The sequence below is a fragment of the Alosa pseudoharengus genome, unplaced genomic scaffold (assembly GCF_046254945.1).
Source record: "Alosa pseudoharengus isolate Yale_2024_CS ecotype anadromous, Long Island Sound unplaced genomic scaffold, YU_APseudo_1.1 YU_APseudo_1.1_scf_2, whole genome shotgun sequence".
In the NCBI taxonomy this organism is placed as follows: domain Eukaryota; kingdom Metazoa; phylum Chordata; class Actinopteri; order Clupeiformes; family Clupeidae; genus Alosa; species Alosa pseudoharengus.
In genome coordinates this window covers 1,775,775-1,798,878 of record NW_027468663.1, presented here as the reverse complement: position 1 = coordinate 1,798,878, position 23,104 = coordinate 1,775,775, and the positions used below count along the sequence as shown (strand labels likewise).

At 39.5% G+C, this 23,104-nt stretch overlaps 1 protein-coding gene across 1 annotated transcript in view; it reads right to left on the bottom strand.

Annotated features, from left to right (window-relative positions):
- Window positions 1-22,654, bottom strand: part of rab2a (RAB2A, member RAS oncogene family) — a 30,241-nt gene extending 7,587 nt beyond the window's left edge. The window contains exons 1-6 of the mRNA XM_076293372.1: window positions 22,456-22,654; window positions 13,927-13,998; window positions 13,626-13,693; window positions 8,042-8,124; window positions 6,142-6,234; window positions 5,217-5,328 (exon numbers count right to left, since the gene is read on the bottom strand). Of these exons, the coding sequence (XP_076149487.1) occupies window positions 5,217-5,328; window positions 6,142-6,234; window positions 8,042-8,124; window positions 13,626-13,693; window positions 13,927-13,998; window positions 22,456-22,501 (474 nt within the window). The 5' untranslated portion in view covers window positions 22,502-22,654. The remainder of the gene's footprint in view (window positions 1-5,216; window positions 5,329-6,141; window positions 6,235-8,041; window positions 8,125-13,625; window positions 13,694-13,926; window positions 13,999-22,455) is intronic.
- Window positions 22,655-23,104: the final 450 nt, after the last annotated feature.

Sequence of the window (23,104 nt, the reverse complement as noted above, 5' to 3'; positions counted from 1 at the left end):
CCAAAGCAGGTTTGAGACCCGTAGAGAAGGTATAGTATGGACGTGAAGAAAACTGAGACTACGTCTACACGAAACAGCCGGGTGAATTTTCTCTTACCGCTTTCACACCTTTAACGATACCGTTAAAGAAAAAAACTCACGTGCACACACAGAGGTGAAAGCGGCTAAAAGTGCTGTAGTGATATGCCAGACCAGTCGATGGTGCCGGGCCGTGCAGAGGCTTCACGTTTAATTTGCGTGAATCGCGTAGAAGAAAACATTGTTGAAACAGTTTGTATAGGTTGTATCAGCGATTTCAGGCCCAAACATAAATGATCACATTCGTCTAATCTTTCCTAACGATCCGCTAGCTGTCCCATAAGCAGGCCGTCAAAAAAACGGGTCTCTGTAGGCAGCCTAGGCTCCGAGATCTGTACACAAAAACAATTGCTACCAACAAGGGTTGGCATCCCACTCAAAGGCAAAATAAAGTGGTTCAACCAATAACCAACGAGATGCGCGTTTAGGAGAGTTTTAATTGCACGGGAGGGAGGGGGAGGGAGTAGCGAGCTAGCTCTCTGTTTTGTTTGAACATCAACAGAAGTGATGTATCCCCGCTATCGCTGATACAACCTTTAAGCAGTCACATGAAATAAGGACACTACAGACAATTCGGTTTTCAATTCAACTGTTAAACTAATAAAGTTCAATTTCAAGGTATGTGACTGCTATGTGAAATTTTAAATCCTTAGGCATTGCATTAGGTCTGAGCACCACTGGAGAAAACATTAACATGCAGTAAGCTAATGTTTAACTAAGTTAAAGGTCCAGTATGTAGGAAATAATGGAAAATAAACTGTAACCATTCCAAAAATGATCACCATATGTTGTCAGAGAGTAAGGAAACACGATGAATTGAAGTAATGGCTTATTTGACAACATTACTCTAACCCATAAAACCCCGTAAAACCCATGAAAAAAAAATGAGTTACGGGGCGGAATCTCTTGGAATTTTCGTTTATGTTTTGAACGATTAATTCTAGAATAGCGTATTAATAATGGGCTAACGCGTCCTCCTATTTGTGTTGCCAAATTAGCAAAGGCCAACTGTCAACAGCGGTCAGTTGTAGTCATGAACGCCTACAAGAGGCAGGCAAATTTCCAAAATTAAAGCAAGAAACAAATTAAGTGGACATTGGAGGAGCTTCCGGAGATGGTGACGTCTTCGTCAAACGAAGAATATCAAGTCTGACGCAGAGCTGGCCATATTTCTCCACAACAGGTAGACTAGGCTAAACTTCATCTGCATCGCTAACTTCAGCTAAATATGTTACTTTGGTTAGAGAGGTATTTTTTGTTTTCACTGTTTCCGTAATGTGTAGCTGGGTCATGGTTGGAGAAACGTTAAAGCAGCTGCAGGTCAACTAACGTTAGCTAAGTCTTCATTACATCTGGCAACCCAGAAGAGGCTCGCGTCTGGTAGTCTTGAGAACGTTCATCAGTGTTTTGATTTTGGCCTGCAGAACGTTCGGTAACAATCCTACAAATCGCACCTTTAAGCTAACGGTGTGCTTAACTTAGCCACAAAAGGCTGATAGGCTACATTGTGCACATAAATCATGGTGAAAAAAAAAAACATTTTAATATGATAAACAAATGGTTTGGTTTGTTTTGACAAGCAGCGTGTCAGGTCGAGTGCCATGGCTGAGTTGAGAGGAGGGGCTATGTAGTCATAAAATTGCCGGCTTTGCGTCTACACGGCGAAAGTTAGCCGGCGGTTTCAAAAAATCCCACTTCGGAAGCGGGTTACAAAAACTATTGGTTACAGTCTCCTAAACTGCCGGCGTCTTGTACATGCAAGGCGTAACCGATAAAAAAAACTCACCGGTTTAAAAAAAAAAAAAAAACACTGTGGTGTAGACGGCCCCTGAGGCTCCATCAGAGCTGAAGTGTACCAGAAAGAGATCCGAGTCCTCATTCAAATGTGAAAACAAAACACAATGTGAAAACAAAATCCTCTTGGTTCTCTTTCTGGTCCCCTTTTAGTGGACTGAGTTCGGTTCTTTTAATTTCAATTTCAATTTCAATTTAATTTCACCAAAACATGGTGCTCCAAAACATTACACATGTCTCATGGTGCTTTACAGAGTGTTCAGAGACAATCAGAGAAAAGAAAAGAAGGCCCATGGGTAACAGGGGCGAGGAAAAACTCCCTGGAATTGGAGCTACATATAGGAAGAAACCTCGAGCAGATCCACGACTCAAGGGCCTGACCCATCTGCCTAGGGTCAGTTACAGAAGAGTAAGGTCTGTGTACATGATAAATGCATAAGTTAGTCAGATGTAGAGAATTGAACATGGTGTTTAAAGCCACCTGAGGCGTATGTTACAAGAGGTAGGATGGTTATGTATCCGGTATGATAATGCATGAATCCTATTTAGTGTCAAATAGTCCAAAATTCAAATAGTCCAGTGTAGGAAATGGAATTGTCCTGGGGGATTAGGAGTTGTCATAGGGAAGGTGGTGGGTCGCTAGGCTGTACGGGCCCAGAATCCAGGTAGGGGGGGGGCAGTAATAGGCGATGATAGGGCAGTCGTAGGGATGGGACTTCAGGTGGGATAAGTGAGATGAGGGCCAAACATACGAATGGCTGATGACTGGCAATGGTATACCTCACAAGGAAAGGAAACGTTTCTTTGGAAAGAAACTATATGTGAAAATGCCCTTAGTAAGGAAAAGTGAAAACTCCCAACCTAAGAGTGAGTCTTCGTTGCTATGGATGACCTCATTACTCATCCACGAGCTTGACTGAAGTGACCACCTTGATTGGCTGATGATTGTAACGCGGTAATGATTCCAAAAACCTCCCCTACGATGAGTGAGAGGTGACAGGTCTGAAAATTTGTGCGCTACACAAGTAGTGTGAAGGCCGGAAGATGATGAATAACTGAATAAATAGCCTTAATGAATAAAGAGTAAGACATAACAAATAACCTAGTAGCCTAATGAAACATATGAATTGACACAGTTTACATTTAGTTTACACGTTGGCAATGGTTGTTGTTGGTGCCGTTATTGCACAATTGTTCCCTAGCGATTGAGAGCTCCTGTAGCCACATGTGCATTTAAAAACGTTGCGACGTGAAATGCTACAAAAAGCGGGTTGTAAATAGGTCTTAGTGAGTTAGAAGTCCGCTCGACTTCTTCTAAGCTGTCCCAGACTTAGTTGCTACTTTTAGGGCTAAAATGCTTCGTGAATTACACTTAGTAAAAGTAAGTCCAAGAGGAGTCCAAGAGTTACGAATGACAAAGCCATTATTTTTTAGGAGTTTCTCCTAAATTCAACAGTTGGGAGTTAACTTTTAGCCTTAAAATTCTTTGTGAATACGGGCTCAGATCTATCAAACATCCACATCTCTCCATTGCACACACAAACACATGCGCACGCCCACACACACCGCACACACGCGGACGGACGGACGGATACACACACACAGGGCTGTATTTTGGGTCACCAGCGCATGGCGTAAAGTTCGTTATTCACCGGCGCGAAGTTGAATTCGTTATTTTGCACCTTTATTTTTTTAAGCATTGCGCCCAGGGGTGTGGCAATTAACAACCTAGGGAGGGACCTGGCGCATTGTCTAAAAATCGCTATCATACACCACCTAAACCTGGTCAGAAGTCAATGGCGAGTTGTTCATATGCTATTTTAAGAGCGCATGTCAACAGTCATATTGGCAGGTGCACGCACCATCCTTCTATCATTCATGAACGCACACCAGCGCACGTCCATGCAAAGCATTACAAATTGCATGATTACAATGGTAAACATAATTAGAATAAAGATATTACGAAATACTGTACATCTCATGATGAGTAGTTATTCACCATCATTTGCAAATTGGTAATGACGGTTAAAAGTGATTAGGGGAGAGGCGAGAGACACGTATGGAGCACAGCTGAAGATGCACTGTCACGAGATATAAGCAACTCCTCTGCAGGATAAATGTTGTTTGATTCAGTCATTTGAGCAACATTAGGGTAAGTGTTGCTTTTTCCAGCCTATGTTTTCGATGGTAACCCATTGTCAGTCAATAGTGAAAGTAACTGCATATAACTGTCTTGTCGTTGACTGACTCCTTGGTGAAGTTAGTTTCACTTTGCCAATGAGTTCAAATAATAGACGAGTGCAAATGCGTGAAGGCTATGCTAGGTTTTAGTAAAGCATGATTTAAGAATGACTATTCCATACGGTCTCGCAAGCAGCCTCCTTCAAATGCGCCGTTGAATGCCAAAATACCGATGCATTTATTTGACATATCGCGCGTTGCGCCGTTAAAGGGAATGACAGATGTCATTCTCATTGGTTTAAAATGATGTTACGCCCCAAACACACCCATATGACTGATTAAAAGACCTAGGAACACCTTGTTACGCCATGCGCTCCACTTTTGAGAACGAAACCCCTCCCAATGTGAACTGGACATCCTACTAAATTTGAATAGACTTTTGACGAGTGACGATGCACTTTAGAATGTCATGATAGGGCCCACAATCCCTTCAGTGAAAAGCCGAAAAATTTATTCATTTTAGCAGACAATTTTATCCTAGCGACTTACGTCAATTATATTACAAGCGCCATAGTCGCCGGAGTAAGTGCCTTGCTCAAGGGCACAACGGTAGAAGCCAGGTACTGAACCCACAACTTCAGGCTACTACATGCTATCCCAGCTCCTTAGCCACTACACTACCACCACCACCATTTGTGATCTCCTGAAGAGGGTCTGCTATCCTCTGCTGCTGGCCCCTCCATCTTAGGTTATTTATATTATCTTTCCCATTCTACAATCTTGTTTCGTAACGTGTGTGTGAGAAAGAAATATAAACAAAAACATGGAAATGATGTGAATATGCATAAGCATTATATTGAAACGTCAACACAAGGGTAGGAGTGGGTCAGGAGAATTCATATGACCCTAATGAGACAAATTAATCATCGAAACCCTCTCTGGTGGAAGTAAAGAAGGGGTGGGATCTACAAATGAACACACCCTCCCACTTCTCCGACCCTCTAAACCTTTGCTCCTCCAATTACAGCAGCTTGTCTCTCTCAGGTTTCTAAGCTCATGCGCTAATTATATTCACACCATGCACACACACACACACACACACACACTACTTAAATCATCCTGACCCTCTGATTCCCCCTATGGGGCCACACAGAGAAAATTACCTCTTCTACGTTTGAAGCCGTTTTAGCAGAGGTCTCCATGAAGATGAGGCCATGCTCTCTGGCAAATGCTTCACCCTCCTCCTTCTTCACCTCTCTCCGGGACTCCAAGTCGCTGCAGAAAGGAAAAAGTCCAGTAATACAAACACTCCTCGCATAACAAACGAACACATTTCCACAATGATTGTCCACTGCCTGTATGCAATGGTTGAAGTCTGGTTTAGTTACAAATTTTTACTATACTTGATAAAAACTTCATTTTATGTCCTTGGACGACTGATGATCATGTTTCTGGAATAACTGGTCTTCGTGTTTCAAGTAAGGTGGCGAAAAACAGTTGTTCCTAATGTTAACTTTTCTTAATTTTCAGGCTCTTAGCCACACCGATTCAAAATCTTTTTTTAAAGCTGAAATTTATTCAGTTCCTTATCTCTCTCACTGTTGCTCACCAGCATCTGCCATGTTAATTTTATGCTGCCCCCTAGTGGACACTAGGTATCTAGTGGCTCTCTTCTGTCATAATGAAGATGGACACAATGGTTTATTGGTCACAGTATGCCACTCATTTTAATTACTGAAGTTTTCTGGGTAAACTTTTACTATCAACGGACAATTGCCTATATGCCAGCTAATATATTTCCGATGGAGTGTCATCTGTGCTGTATCGGCATCTTCTGTTAAATTCTGCTCCTTTTGTGGTAACTCGAACACTGAGTTATCTTCACGTGCTCATTCACTAGGTTTAACACCCAACTGGGTCCATGTAAACAGGTACGGTAAAACAACAGCCGCTGCAACACAGCTGATGCTCCACCGGAAATATGAGCTAGTTAAATAATCTTCCTGAAATATAGGGGATTAAAATGTTTGTATGTTCTCCTACAAGCCATTATGGCTTGGCTTTTGTCTTTTTTCATTAACAGCTTACCTCTTGTTTCCAATAAGCATGATGACCATATTGGAGTTGGAATGTTGACGAGCATCTTCTAACCAGGTAGTCAAGTGGTTGAAAGTGTCCCTTCTGAAATTAAAAAATACAATCTTTAACAAAACCAAATGAAATTTTATCCTGCCTTTAACAAAGCACTTTTGCAGCCTTCTACAGCAGTCCAGTTTTGTGTACAAAAGTCTCATCGGTAATACATTTAGAATATGAGGCACTTACTATAAATGTTCTAGCATCAGAAGGTGATAATATCCTATTGAATTAACATTTTCAAAATATACTTTTAAAAATACAAAATTATTTCATTTTGCAATACAACGAAGCCATGACAAGGCATTGCCAAGGTAGCAATTTCACTGGATCTAATCAATGACAAATATATTAAAGTAATTTTAACGTTTCTATGCCGTTCGTGTAGTTTTTTACACTGTAAGAATCACATACTACCAACATATATTCATACCAAAACGATCAAATTTGTGACTTGAGTTTTATTTTAGCATGGGTTTTCAATGTAAAAGAGACTGACATTTCTCTTCAGAGCCTTCGGTTAAAATCCTAAAATTCACGGACGTGTCTTGGCTTTACTTTTGAGGCAAAAAAGTCAGCCGCCAGCTTTTGATAAGATGGTGAAATATCCACTGGCAATCTGTTTCTTTCTATTACACCTGAAAGGGAATCCATGTTATGTGGCTGCTGCCTAGCAGGTAAAACATGTTTAAACGGCTATAGCCTACATTTAAAAACTATTTATTAGGTAGAAAGAGAGAGAGAACGGGGCAAGGAGAGGGGGTTTTCTATACTGTTTGGTAAAGTTGAACACAGTCTACAATGAAAGCAATGAGAGGTTTGAAATTATGTTTTCTTAATTTATCTTTGGACAACGTAGGTTACTAGTAAATAAAGCGGGAGAAGATAGATAGATAGATAGATAGATAGATAGATAGATAGATAGACAGATAGATAGATAGATACTTTATTGATCCCCAAGGGGAAATTCAAGAATTATGAATGCGGCCGCATAAGCTGCAAAGCACTGCGTGAAACACTAGAAAGGGTGTGTCGCGTTTCTGCTTTTTCACACCGCAACAGGTTTGTGGATATGAGGGTCGTGATTTCGGTTTCGAATCGCATATCCTTACAGCCCTATAACATATTACAACATAGTTTCAGGGCTACTACATCTACTGTTACAGCTCTGATTCTGAACATTCAATAACAACCATAAAATGGACTTTCATGCTGTTTTGTACATTTCTGCCATGCTTTGGACAGAATTAAAGTACTGTCTGTTACTTCATACTTTGGCTGACATGTTTGTAAGGTGCCCCCTCTGGTTCACTGACTATGTTTCCATGCACACCAAATTCCGATTAAGGTCCATTTTCTGGTTATGGCAATATTCAGAATAAGAGGTTTCCATGTGCCAGGTTCCATGTTAGAGACCAAAAGAATACAACTTATTACTACTTGTGTTACATACACTGCCTTTACTTGGGAGGTTGGAATCTTAAAAGGAATCTTACATTGTCGGTCACAGTCTCTAAGTGCTTGTTCAAAATTACAATTAAAAACGGGGGAGCTGCGGTGCAAGCGGCAGCACCCATACCAAATGAAAGTCCAAGTGCACAGGGGGACTCGATCCATTCCCATCTCCCGCTCGTTTCCTGTCATTCTAAACATAGAGGCACAAGCCCCCAAAATATTCTTGAAATAAAAAATAAAAACGCATGGAACATTTCAATCAGCTAAAATCTGAATAGATAGATCTAGATACAGCTGGAGTGTCCTGTTGGTTGGATTTCTATATAATTATGTTATTAAAACAAAGACAGAAAAGAGTAATAAGAGGAGACAATAATCCTAAAGTGATCATCCTCACCTTGTGATGTCATATACTAGTAGGGCTCCAGCAGCTCCTCTGTAATAAGACCTGGTGATTGAGCGGAAAGATTCCTGGCCAGCCTGAAACACACAATGTCAGCAAACATCAGAACAGCACCAAACAAAATAAAGGCTGCAGGCTGATGGCTGCTTGCTGCTTATCTACCCATCTGTTCCCATTCACAGCATTTCTGTAGCTTCTGTGTCATTAAGGTAAGGCTTTCCCACACGTCCCCTTAACATAAAATAAGTCCAGTCCAATCACCACCAAACACAGAAGAGCCATTGTCTACCCAATCCCCTGTATGCCTGCACATCCATAGTCAACCACACTCCCATCTCCACAAAGTCCTGGCCTTGTACGATTCAACAGAGTCACTGTGGTGGCAGAAAATGGCCTCTCCCTCTGGTCCACAAAGCCCTCTAGCTGCCTGCAAACATGCCCAGAAGTAAGCATTTGAATTCAGTAACCCATTCCCCCCAGGCAGCTGTTAACATTAGTATTAATGGAGCCCATTGTGAATAAATGATAAATGACACTTCTCTGTCTACCATCTGACACAGTAAAAGGTTACAGGACAGCCAGAGATGCAGAATGCTCATCTTACATTACCAACCACACAATGGACTATTCCCATGTTTCAACAGCGGCCTTAGAGGGATACGCCACCATTTGGTGTATGAGAGTATATTTCCATGTCAAATCAGCCTAGAAAATTGCTACTTTTACTGTTAGTCTTATAACACTTTCTAACTAGAGACAAGTTTTAAATAGTAAAATCACTTTTAAAGCGTGATGCTAGCGGGCAGATGCTAATGGTCTAATCCGATTCAATGATCTATGCTAGGCTAGAGCTAAAAGTGGTCGCCAGACTCAGAGAACGGCTGGATGAACTGGAGAAAGGTAAAACTCAATTGTTTAACTCGAGGGAAGGTGGAAAATTTGTATTTCCCCAAATGGTGGCGTATCCCTTTAAAAACTGTAGTGAGAGGAGGTGCAGAAGACTAGTCTTTCAGCCACCTATGACATCTCAAAACCAGTAGAGGAAAATAACAAACTGGCATACACCGTTATATATATATATCAAGCAATCAAGATGTGTCTGAAGTGTAGACTTTCATCTTTAATTAACCCTTCGGGGCCTGGGCTATAGTCAATGTAATGTTACTACCTTTGTCCCACAATATGTCCCAAAAGGTGGAGCAGATCCGACTCAAAGGGAATTTCAAAGTCTTTCTATATAGTAGCCTGGCTATTTTTTTTTCGCAACGATAGAGAAAGAATAACTTGAAGAGTGGAGGTCTCTCTGTGTCCATTTAGTGAATGATGAAATTGTGCGTAGGCCATTACCAATGTCATTCATTTCTTCACAACTTGCAACATAAATAAATGCATTAATAGTCTAGTGAAGTCAGAAATGAGCCTGTCTATAGGCCTCTGGGAAATCATGTTGCATGTTATATTAAATGCACACTCAATTGCGATTCGAAGCAAAAAGTATCACTGGTAGATAACAAAGGTAAATTGCATTTTAGCAATTTTGTAAATTTTGCGACCGCACACTTGGTGGAAAATGTTTTGTAGGCACTTGTGGTTAAAGGGAATCGTAGACTATATAATAACCAAAGAAAGTAAAGGAGATGATTTGTACCTCCGTTCACCAAATAAAGGCCGTGGATGTGTTTCTACAATATGTTGGCACAAAACGTAATTTCTGTCAGAAACCAAGTAGTCTAGACCAGGGATGGGCAATGATGATAGAGAGGGCCACAAAATGTTCTTGTCGCTGTCAGAGGGCCAGATGTGATCGCACACATCCACCACTGGGATATCAGGAATCAGGAGTATTAAAAATATATACAGTAGCTTATGTCTGCACGGCTTACTAAACCAACATGCATTAATTTAATATTTTCTATACTCAAACGCATTTTTAATATTGCTTCTATTCACCAATGAACTTGAAATAAACAAAAAAAATATTACACATTCACAATAACCCTTTTCCCCCACTGCAATGGGTAATAGGGACTCTTGTAAAAAGGCTCTATTGTTAGTGTATCTTAACCAGGGTTCCCACTCTAAGTCAAATGTAAAATTCCATGACTACCCTGACAAAAATCCTGAATTTCCATGACCAATCCGGAAATTAAAAAATGGCCATTTAAAAAAAACAGGTAGGGGTAACTACAACCACTCACACAAGTAGTAATGAGAAAAAGCTACTGTAATAACTCAATAAACACCAATGCTGCATGTAAATACTGTATTAGGCCTAATGTACTGTATTTTGGCAAGACAATTTTAAACTCCAAACACCAAAATTCCCTGAAATTCCATGACTTTGCCCCCCAAAGATATAATTCCCTGACCTTCCATGTCTGGAATAGACTTTATTAAAATGTTGATGGTATTTTTGAAATTCCATGACCCGTGGGAACCCTGCTTTACTTTGAGGTTGGCTACGACAGCGGCTCTAGCAGCTCCGATGTAGCCTACTTTTAGCTATCTTCGTGCATGGTGTTGTAGTGTTGACTTAAGTTCACGGCTGATTTTGTTTCTAAGCATAGCCTACTAAGCTACTACTTAAGTTGACTTTGAATTCTGTGTTAAGATCAGCTGTTTCCCACCTTGTCTGAACCTTTCCGACCTTGTCTATGAGTTTTCTTTATAAACCGCTCTCTGAATCTCTTCCTCGCTCGCTGGCTGTAGTGAAGAAAGCTCCACTCTGTCCGCTGGATTTTTTATATAGAAAATGCCCCTATCGGTGGACCGTATCATTACAATAAGGATCCTGTTCAGATGTGGTCCCTCTCAAATCACGTCAAAACAGTGTGATTAGCAATCAAAAAATAAATAAAAAATTCGGGGGGAGACACCCCCAGACCAGTATGTTATTATGATTAGACTATAGGTCCAAATTAAGCTATAGGTTAAAGCTCCTATGGGACTAAGCCTTAGATTAAAAAAAAATGGTGTTGTGTGTGTAAATAAAGGTTAAGAAAGATATTCTAGTTTTTGTAATATGTAATAGGCCTACCTTCTGATGTAGTCTGACCTTTTTTTATTGGGAGGTGGGGGGGGGACATGTTAAGTTTAATTTTGCTGGAGTGGGTCTTTAAAGCTGGAATAACAAGAAGCTTAGGGAAAATATAGTGCTTCACTTCGCAAGTACCGTAACGGTTGGTTTTAACAAATTATTCTGATGGTTATGGTTATGGTCATGGGATTTGGCAGACACTTTTGTCCAAAGCGACATACAAATACAAAACAATATAATACTTCAATTTAACAGGGAACAATTTAAAAATGTTGGTCAGACTATATTAAGGAGAATAGCAATAATAAACAACAATGTCAATTCAATCAATAGCCTAATGAAAATAAACAATGAAAATTAAGGAAACTAGCAACAATAAACAACAATGTCCATTCAATCAAATATAATAACAATAGCATTGGTAAGACTACATTAAGGAGAATATCAATAACAAACAACAATGTCAAATTAATCAACAGCCCAATGAAAATAAACAATACTATAATATACAAACCATCTCACATAAGAAGCGCTTTAAACTAAATGCATGTTGAACAGATACCTTTAGACCCCTCTTGAAAGACCCAAAACTATCACAGGAATGGAGAGCACTGGGCATGATGATGATAATGTTGTTTTAGTATGACATTCAATACTTTCTTCTTTGAAATGCATAATGCTTTATTTCTCATTGTTGTCATCGTATTTATTTATTAAGTTGCTTTAGACAAAAGTGCTTGCTTAACACATTAACTATGAAGCACATCACAGGACATCCAGGACGATTTTTCACATAGATCTGTTTCTCAAGGTCACCAAGTACCATTGGTAAGAAAGAGACAGTGAGATTTGTTCCCCCCTTAATAATAAAAACCTTAATTTAATAACTGCATTTTGTGTTTACTTGTGTTATCTTTGTCTCATATTTACATTTGTTTGATGATCTGAAACATTCACTGTAGGTGTGACAAACTTGCAAAAAAAATAAGAAATCAGGAGGGGGGCAAACACTTTTTCACACCACTGTATGTGAAAAATGGATTTCCTTTCAGAACTCTTTGTCCACTGCATTCAACAATCAATGTCTATATGGTATCACTAACAACAAAAAATGGATTACAGAACCCTGAGACTGAGAGTCTTTACTAACAAGACAGTGGAAAGTTTCTTCTCCTTACAACCACTAAGGAGAAACTTTGATTGATGAAATATGACAATTCAACTAATCTGTTAAACACAGTTGATTAACTCATTTGAATGTGACACCACATCTCACTCTACTGGCCAGTAGATGGAACTGCAAACGGTCATATATTTTAATGTGTGTAGGACTTACAAGTGGTGAAGTTTTAGCCTGACCACCACTGCAAACAACATTTATTCAGTTTATTCTTTAAATTGTACCTGCCTATACTGCTGGGAAAGGCCACATATGGATTCCTTTACAACAAGACCAAAGAGTCTGAACATTGTTGAAACATTGTACAATTTAACTTCATTACCTGTTCAGCTCCAAACCTAGATTGAACCTCCAATTCAGTTCAATTTAATTTATTAACTGAAAAGTTGAAGCAAATTGAGCAAACTGATAAACCACCCTGAAAGTAGCCACCATTTTCTCAGTTTGAATCTATACGAAAACGGTAGAAATTGCACCAAGACACTTCCACCAAATACAAAACATTCAAAGAAAACATTTAACGGCCTTCTCTACTCTCCTCTAGCAGGTGATGGTCCAAAGGGAATCAGCGGACCAAAAAAGCATGGCACCGCAAACCCATTCACCCAAATGATTCTCCCCTATTAGCAACACCACCAAATGATGGAAAAACTCTGTTTATGGTTGAGTTAGAGACTCCAGTGGCCATATCCATCAATAGACTATTGACAGAAGACAGCACATGTGATGTTTCATCTGATCATTTTCATGAAAATTAGATTATTTACAAAATAAGAAATACTAAGGATGGCAAAAGAGGTACCTGAAGCAAGAAAGAAAATAATGGACATAGCGTATCTGCCAGAAGTATCCAATAAATGTTCAATTGAGCTATTATGATGTCATGTAGCATTATTCTTATTGTGCTGAGACAGTAAGGGAACAATTTCTGAGTGACATAAGTTGTGTGTCTGTAATTGAAATGAATTTCCTTGAATTTCCCCTTGGGGATCAATAAAGTATCTATCTATCTATCTAATTTCATATATAGTGGTGGCTATAGATGATCTATCTATAGATGATGCTATAGTTAAGTTTTAGAATAGTTTTTGGCTTAAATATTGTGTATTGACTGTAACTGTGTTTAGACTATAATGTGTTCTGCAATAAAGACCATAATTAATCAGAATCAGAGAGATCAGGCCGTAAGGAAACAACTAAACAAAGTAAGCCAAGAAAAATGTGATCGAGTGGAAAGACACAATAAGTATTGGACATAGGCTAAACTGAGCACCTTCTCAAGTTAATGAATGAAGAATCAAGAACTAACTTAAATTATCATGGTCATGAATTCTGAAGTACAGGAAAAAAAAGTTACTTACTGTGTCCCAGATCTGGAGCTTTATTTGTTTGCCATCTATAGTAATCATCCGTGCCCCAAATTCAACACCTATGGGAGACAACATACAGATTTATGTATACTCACATTAAAGGATGTATGTTCTTCTGAAGGACCATAGCCAAACCACTACCCTCTGAATTTTTACTTGGATACCCAACTTCAACCCGATCAGCATTAGTATCAAGCTTCATGAAGTCTTAATCAGTCTATCCCAAGAGAGTACAATATGACTATGAATGAATACTTTAAATGAATGCATACTTAATTTCAAACTGAATTACCAATAGTAAGGTCGTGCACAGGCTGAAAACGCTTATCTGTGAACTGTAATAGCAGGCATGATTTCCCCACACCTGCAAAACAAACACAAGTAAGTCAAATTCATATACAATACACAGGAACTTTGTGAGATTTTTTCTGCTTTAAGTCAAATTTATAGTCAATTTTGAGATACAATTTACACATCCCTACATCACTTGCAAAGAACTGTAGCCTATCCCTCCAGACTTTATATCTTAGCATGCGATTCAACAAAGCTATTTTATGGCATTTTCAGACTTAGGTTACTATTCACTTGCTTCTGTGTGCACAATGGACTAAATGGTCACAATGAGGCATATTGTTGCAGGTTTGACAAAGAGCATTAAACAAAAATAAATAAAAAAGGACTAAAATGTTTAGGGGTTAGGGGTGTAACGGTTCATGTATTCGTATTGAACCGAAACGGTACGGGCGTCACGGTTCGGTGCATGAATTTACACGGAGAATACACGGTATAAAAATACATAAAACTCGTGTGCGGATTAATTATTGTCATGCGCAATTACTGTTAAGTAGCGAGAGTTACGGGAGTTCTTTAGCGACACCTAACGCTAATCTGTAGCCTCGCCTTAGCTCTGAAGCTCTGATTGGCGCCTATGTTTTTTTTTGTCAGGTCGTCAGTCGAGTCCGTCAGTCATTAGCAGCACTAAGGTTAGACCCACAAGAGTTAGAGGATCCGCTGGTCTATTTAAGATCGCAAGTTTGAGAACTTCAGTTACAGTAACGCTAGTACAGGCGAAAGAGTGGTGGATAAGATGAAACTGTGTGTCAGCGTTGTTCAGCAGTTATTGGGTATGTGAGTGGAATAAATGCTACACATATTCGAAGCCATCACCCAGATGATGTAGGCTACCAATCACTGAAACGAGGGGAAAAAAACTTCCCCTGCGCTTCAGCAGCCTTTGGATACACATACAAATAGGGCCAAAACCTATGGCTTAAATTAAATGATTTTGTAATGACAGAAAGCTATGTAAATCGCGTGGTAATTACCTTTATGTTGGGTTAACTTGTAACTTCTCACATGAGGAGCTGGTAGTGTTAAGTGCATAGACAGTAAAATAAAGTGACAACGCTAACCAGGCTAATAAACAAACCATGCTAGTACGGTGAGTTAACGTCAAAGGGCAAAGTCACGTGACTTCTAGTTGTAGTCTGTTTATGAAATGAAAGGAGCAATTTCGTTTTTTAAAAAAAGGCAAAATAGTGTGATATTTTCAGTTAGTAGGCTAGATTATTACTTTACACACAATGAAAAATATTGAGGCAAATTGTAGACCCTTCCATATACAACTAAACACAGATGTTGAAGGTCTTGCTTAAGTGGATTTTTAAAAATCATTTTTCTATGTAATTTGCACTTTCAGAAATAAGAGATGCTGTAGGCCTATTTTCAGTTTTATAGCTGATTGTCTTATTTTGTTTACAAGTTACAGATGGAGTCTGGGTACTTATTGTACTGTTTAGCCTATATCTTACACACTTCAGGCTGTTGCAGATAGCTCAGGGAAGAGACTGTATGACACTAGGTGGTACAGCCTGAGACATGCACAATAAAAAAAATGCTTTCTGCATTTTTGTTTTGCTTTTCCCTCCATTGTACCGAACTCGTACCGAACCGTGATGTCCGAACCGAGGTATGAACCGAACCGTGACTTCTGTGTACCGTTACACCCCTATTAGGGGTACACCATTTTTGTTGTCAAGCCAAGTTTGAGTGTTTTCATTTGTGTCATTTGATGATAATGAATACTGATATTTCTACCACAAAAATAACTATAAGGCTATCTGGAGACAAATTTGCAAGACTATTTTGCAAGATGAAATTGAATGTGATTTCAATTAATCTGAGCCTCCAGTGTTTCCCACATAATTGAATTCTATTTGTGGTGGTAGGATTGCAGAATTAACGTGAATTGAACAGTTTTTAGCAAATTAGCGCAGCGTGGTTATGATGCTAACCAAATTTAAGCACAATTTAGTACAACCTGGAAAATCATTGTGTGGTGGTCAATGTTGATATTGTGGTGGGCCGCCACAAATAAGTCAATGTATGGGAAACACTGGCCTCTCACAACATGACAATTTGGTATGGAAATATATAATATGTCCTATGACAGGGATTCCCAAACTGTGGTACGCGAGCTGGCACTAGGGGGTGCGCGAGATGAAAAGGGCAATGGCAGAAAGGAGTTAAAAATGATTAATTAATTAATACTCTAATTAATTCATAAATAATACATAATTTCGAATCAGGTTATAATGATATGGAAATGTGAAATTAAAGGAAATCATTTGTAAACTCTATAATAGGGTATGTTTTCATTAAAAAATAAGCTACACACAATAGGCTACACGTGATTTCCTGCGGGCAGCCAGAATATCTAGCGTGTTAGTTTCGTTGACGTATAGGCTAGGTAGAAGGCTGTGTAAACATGGAAAACTGGCTAAAAACAGGGACACTGTCCAAAAGGCCTAATTAAAGCGATCGAAGAGGAGAAGCGAGAGAAACAGAGCAGGACACAGGTAACGATGGAATGGGATGGGGGGCAGACTAATGAAGGTGGAGATGGAGCGCAGGGGGATAAAAGAAAGAACGAGACAGAAAAGACTGCGCGAAGAAAACGAAAGTATGATGAGGCATATAGGCCTAGGCTTCACGTGGATTGGGAGACAGACTGCCCAAAGCCACAGTGCGTGGTCTGCAGTGAGATGCTACCTAACCATACTAATGTGGTTCTCCACACTGTTTTTTTTAATGTGAGAGCTCATAGACCAGTTGCACATTTTGATTATGTTATCATGTAGGGTGGCTAATTAAACAACGATGCCTGGAATGCGTCAATAGAATGAGTTACTTGTGTGTTATATGTGTTGGATGGTGGGGGTACGCGAGCCGAGTCAGGATGTAGAAGGTGGTCCGCGGGGAAAAAAGTTTGGGAACCGCTGTCCTATGATATTTCCAATTTTACTGCAGTCCACCATCAAGGCCTGCCCTCTAGTAGGAATGTTAATGAATAATCGATGATCGATTATTTGTCATTAAGAAATTAGTCGACTGAATTCGAAACTAATGAATAATCGAGAGAGTTAGGCCTACCTATACAGTCAATGAGAGTTACCTCAAAGATAGCCTGTCTCCCCTGGATACAAATCCCACAGATTGGTGATCAACGCAGATCAACAAGATTCCCGATGTTTGCTAAATTGGCACAGCGCTATCTTTAAGTGTTGGCTAGATGTGAAGGCCTGTGAATACCCCTAAGTTCTGCAGCCTATGCAGTGTTGAATCTCTGCATTCACTTTACTCACAACTGGATGTGGCTGTCATTTATATCAGGGATGCAAACAGAGGTATGGTCAAAAAGGAGTGAGATTATCGAAGCCCACGCCCCCGCAGGAAATATCATATAATTACATTTTGCCACCACCTCTGCCATCCAGGGCTCACCCTATTCACACAAAAATATTCTTTATATGAAAATACACTGTCCCAGTTCCTTGGAAATTCTTAAAAGTAAAGAATACTGAGACAACGCTGGAAAATTTGGCATGTCCCTTTTTTTCATTTTTTTTTTTAAAGTCTGACATTTTGAATTTGTGTTTGGCTGCCTTGACCTCAATCTCCGTTTCAACCTGTAACCCATAGGCGGATTATGAACTTTCGGGCCCCTGGGCCCAGATGTATTAAGGGCCCCCCACTTATTGCCATATATGTGGGAGGGGGGGTTTGGGGGTCCTCCCCCAGAACATTTTTTTTTTTTTTTCCTGTATTCTGGTGCATTTTGGGGATGGCCAATACTAAATTCAATCAGATTCATAGCCTACATCATGATTTGTTGATATTGAGGCAATGATTCCATGCAAAGGCTTGGGCTTCAGGGCCCCCGGTAGGGCCGTGCAGTAATCCATCCCTGCTGTAACCAAGACCAGTTCCACTTTGTTTTACAACCCTCATCCACTTTCTTAACTGTTAGTGCCTCACTCATCAAATTCTCTCATTCTGCAAATGAAAAGTTGCATATATTAGCCATAGTGTTACCCTAGACCTGACAGTATCATAACAGAGTGCAAAATAGTTCACTTCACTCTGCCCCCTTTCTCAATGCGCCCCAAAATAACGTTCTTCTGCACGAAAATGTACAGTTAAAATGTATCAACAGTAGTGCGGTCTGTCTGTTAGGATAAGCCCACACATCAGTTTCTCTCCCTTATGTGGTAGGTGTCATTGAAAATAAGTCAGTTTGTCACTCGTCGCTTCGGGTTGCATTTGCGAAAAAGCCTAGACCAGCGGCTCATTAGGCTACTAGACGTCAACAAGCTGCTAGCCTAAAACTAGCACAAGTACGTTACCATTAGGCTACACATGGGAAAGGGGGTAGAGTTGGATATAACGTTAGGCTGCTACTAAAATATTAGGCTACAGGATAAAATACTGCTAGTCTGTCCGGAATACTACTAAACTGACTGACGCAACAAACAAGGTTAAAAAAGAAAATCCAACTGTATTTTTGCTAATCATGTAAAATGTAGCGCTAGTGTGCTACCTAGCACTAACCTGGCATAATTATTGTAAAGACTGTAATGACACATTAGGACAACCTAACCATTACACAATGCAAATGGTAGAAATTATCTGATTAGAAGATATCAAATATGGTTAACCTTACTTTTCTTGCAAAAAAGACCAGGCACGACACAAAATTACTGGATCCCGGACTGATGGATGTAACGTTAAATCCTTGCAGTGAAGTGCAGCCCCTTAGCAGTCAGATAATGGTGCGCAGCCAATGGGATTTTTACGTGCGCAGCTTTTTGATTTAGTGTTATCTTACACTTCCTATGTTTCATGGACTGTAACGGTAGGCTGTGTGTTTATTTAGTCATTTTAATACAGAATTAACTTTGATTAAATTATAATCAGACACTTCAACCCCCCCACCCCCCCCCAAAAAGAAAAACTCATCAAATCAGCACGATTCACACAAGTCCCCCAGACAGCCGTGAAAAAGGCGGCATCCGCCAAAAGGCGCGCCGTTTGCATCCCTGTTTATATGGTTGTTACAGTCTGCACTGGGCATTTTCTTAGCATTTGTTGTGATGAAGCAAAACAAATGACAAGTAGAAGTTTTGTGAATTATCTGCTAGAGCAGCAACTGATATAATGAGAATGCCATTGAGTGTTGGTGTGTGTTTTTATAGGTGACAGGTGATGGCATAGGAGCAACAAACCTCTGTTAGACCTTCTGAGAAGCATCAAAAAGCTCTCTACCCACCAAGAAATAACTGAATTGAGAAGGGGGAGCGGTTTCTTTTGGACATTGGTAAATGCTATTACACAAAGAAGTTTGAACTTATCAAAAGCAAAAATGAGCCAACCACCCAAGGACTCCCTTGAGGCTCTCCTTAATGTAATGATGTAACCATATCACATATTTGTTTGTTTATTGTTTTTTCCATTAATATATTTTAATATCTAATAAATATTGCATTTTAGAATAGAAGTCCCATGAGTTCCTCCTTTTTTGGATGAGTAATTTGTTAATGTAGGCTGAGTTAATCGACGTTCTTACAGCATTTCCATTGGAATTTGCAGCATTTTTAGGCACATCTCCCACCTCCTCATCCTCATGTCAGGTATGAGCGACCTGTATAGCCACTGTCACCCACCTATCTCCCCTCCCTCCAGTAGTGCACAGATGGCTGTTGTCAAAAATCCATCTTGTCAGTACCACTCGGTAACAGGGGTTTAGTGATAAAATAAAAATAGGTGGGTAAACTCTGATTTCTATGATCAAGGTTAGGTGTGCTGTGACAGGGAATTGAGAGTTTAAAAAATACATTCAGGGCCTGTTTGATGATGGTTCAGTGGTATTAAATGTCTCAGTGAGAGTTGATGAGTGTACTGTTGTGAAGGTGGATAATGCAGTGTGATTTCGGAATTGTAAAACTTGCAGTCCATAAACACAGTAATTTCAGAGGCGGATAAACTGTGTTTACTTGGGTTTAGCCTCCACTATATCCCTGGTACAATTGAAAACCTCTAACTTAAACCTCCTCCAGGGGTGGTTTAAATTAAACTGCTAGTCCAGCTTTATCCTGGGTTTAAAATTACTGGTGCAACAGATTTGCATTTAATCTAGGTTTAAGTGGGAAATGAATATGGGATTAACTGGGGTTTACATTTAACCAGAGTTTAATTTAAACTCAATTTAAACTAGGTTTAAGGTTGGTGCAACATAATTAGTCAGTAACCCATGATGTAACTTAATCCAGTTTAAAAGTTAAACCACGTTGGAGCAACCCAGCCTAAGTCTTGATTGCTTGCACCTGGCAGAGTTCTAAGCCACCTGGCAGCTGCATAATTATGAAGCTGGGCTGTCTGTGTCTGTGTGTGCATGTAACTGTTGACCCGTATGTCCAATTTTCAAAAAATAAGGTACCATTGGAATCCTTAGATGAAGCCAAGTTCCATGCCCCTGATCAAACCCACTCTTACAGTTCCTCGGAGATGCAACTCTAGTTAGTAATTATTACATTATTATTAGAAATTGAAATTAAACAAAAATGAAATGGCACAACACTACAATTAATTGAAAATTAAAGCTTAATCATAGGCCACATCTTACCTGTGAGCTAAACTATTACTATATAGAATGTATAAACTGTTTATCTTTCATGTCATTACACTGTATCATTGTGCATAAGGATATGTGGATGAAATTCAATAGTGGTGGGTGCATCAGAGTAACTACACGCACGAAGATGAAAAGGGTACGGTTTTTGACCAAATTGTGAAATTGTGACCAAATTTCTGTGGTAATTGTGATAACTGGCTTTACTATGTCACGACAACAATGGCTCGCAAATAACACTATGAGAATAAATACGCAGGTGTAAAAAACAGCCATTCCTCCCATTCTAACATCGATGAAGGCAGAAGTCTGACGGAAGTAAGCAATAGTACACAGCTCCATCCTGTTGTAGAAATCGAATTATTAATAACATCCTGTCTTGGTATAACGTTAATGATCACCGACCCAATGACCGAAATCGTGGAAAACACCACATGAAGTCATGAAATATGCTGAAAACGCTTAAGAAAACAATTAATAAAATATACAAACGATGAGGCCTACGACAGCCCGTAACGTTAGCTAGGCTACATATTGTCCTATTGTGTGACACTGATAAAAAATATTTTTACAACATCTACCAGTTACCCAAATTAATGTGGAGTACACCCTTTAGTCTGCGTACATGAAGCAACAAATGTATGGTAAATATGATGGCATGCCCGAGGCCTGCCAGCCTGACGTTAGCGATAATTCTAGCTGCCGTGAGCTAAGTACATGTTACTTTTGGAGTTTAACGTTACATAATCATACACATTATCGGTTACATCGGAATTAACTTAATATTAAATAAAACAAACAAACAGCCGCATACCAAGTCAACGTTAACGTTACTTTTGCGAATTCGCGAAAATTAAACTGAAGATAGCTATGGCTCAGACTCACGTCTTACCTACAAACATCACATTTTAAGCACGCCATTTCATAAACCGAGAAATTGAAATTAGAATGCATTAAGCCTAGAAGCTAAACCTTAGCGTTTGCGATGACACTGCAAAGTCAGTTATGGTTCGATGTCGAGATAAAGCATCGTAATTGAACATGTTAACGTTAGCTAACGTTACCGAGCTTAGCCAGGTTAGCTTTATCTGTTAGGCAACTAGAATGATTCTTTAGCATTTCAACATTGACAGAACAAGCATGCATCCAGCACATGGACTAAAGTCTATTATATGGCAAATAATGTGAACACACACACGAAAAACATAGTGCTATAATAGTGCACTATATAGTGGCAATTGATAAGTAACGTTAAACGTTAGTTGTCTTGAAAACTACCGAAAACGTCGTCACTTTGCAATGGCGATTTACGTTAGCGGTAGTGCTAGACCTAGGAGGAACTTGTCGGCAGAAGTTTCTAGCCAGCCCGATATCAATAGGTAACGTTAAAGTCAGATACTAACGTTTGTATCATGCTGTTGAAACTGTCAAACTAACGTTACGGTACCATGAGCTGTAAACACCACCCCCCATGTTTAATTTTGAATAACGTTAGCTAACGTTAGTCAGCGAAGACAATAGACGGGCACCGTAGGAAATTGTGGTTTAGCAGCTGTTTTACAGAAGATATTTTATTTTGGTTGACTGTCACAGAGTTGCAGCTCCTATCTGTTGTTTCACAATAAAGACAACGTCAGTTCGCGAGGTTTGAGACTACCATCATTTCGGAAGTAACATTAGCGAACTAGCAAAAAACAACCAGACGGCCATCCCACCCCTCGCAACCTAGCTTATACCACGTCATTGACTCCAACACTGCGGAAATACAAGATAGCTATTGATAGCTAACTAGCAAGCTCGCTATGATAGCTTTCGATGTGGTTGTCTATAGATCAACATGCAGTGACTACTTACCTGTGTCTCCGATAATGATGTATTTGAAGAGGTATGCATAAGCCATTGTCGGTTGGTCCTGTCTAAATAGGCTTGATTTTTATTTAAAAAAACCCTTCTGTGCTATACTCGTTTGTTTCTACTATACCAACGCTTTTCTGCCCTCGACGACACTAGGAACAATAAACAACACTTCCAAGCCTCAGTCGCTAACGTCAGACGTTCCACCTAGATCCGCCACGCACGCAAAACACCCGTCCAATTCCACCGGAAGTAGTCAATACTTTTTTTTTTTATTGATACAAATTCTACATACAAAAACTCGTAAGGACATAGCAGAACTAAGACACTACAATGGGGTTGCAAAAAAAGACAGATACAAAAGTAGGTTGTGGAGCAATATCAAGAAGAAAAGAAAAACACATTAATAATTCATAACAGAGAAGGGGGGGGGGGGGTCACATTAATAGTTTGGACTTTGGACAAATCTAGACACTTAGCTTATTCTTACCTTTTTTGGAGTGCAGATAAAAACACTCCAAATTAATTTAGAAAACATAGCAAGGAGGGTTTCCTTTTCCTCCATTTACCACAGTGAATATGATATTTCTCCTTAATGTAGTCTTAGCATGTTATTGTTTTTATATTATTGATTGAATTGACATTATTG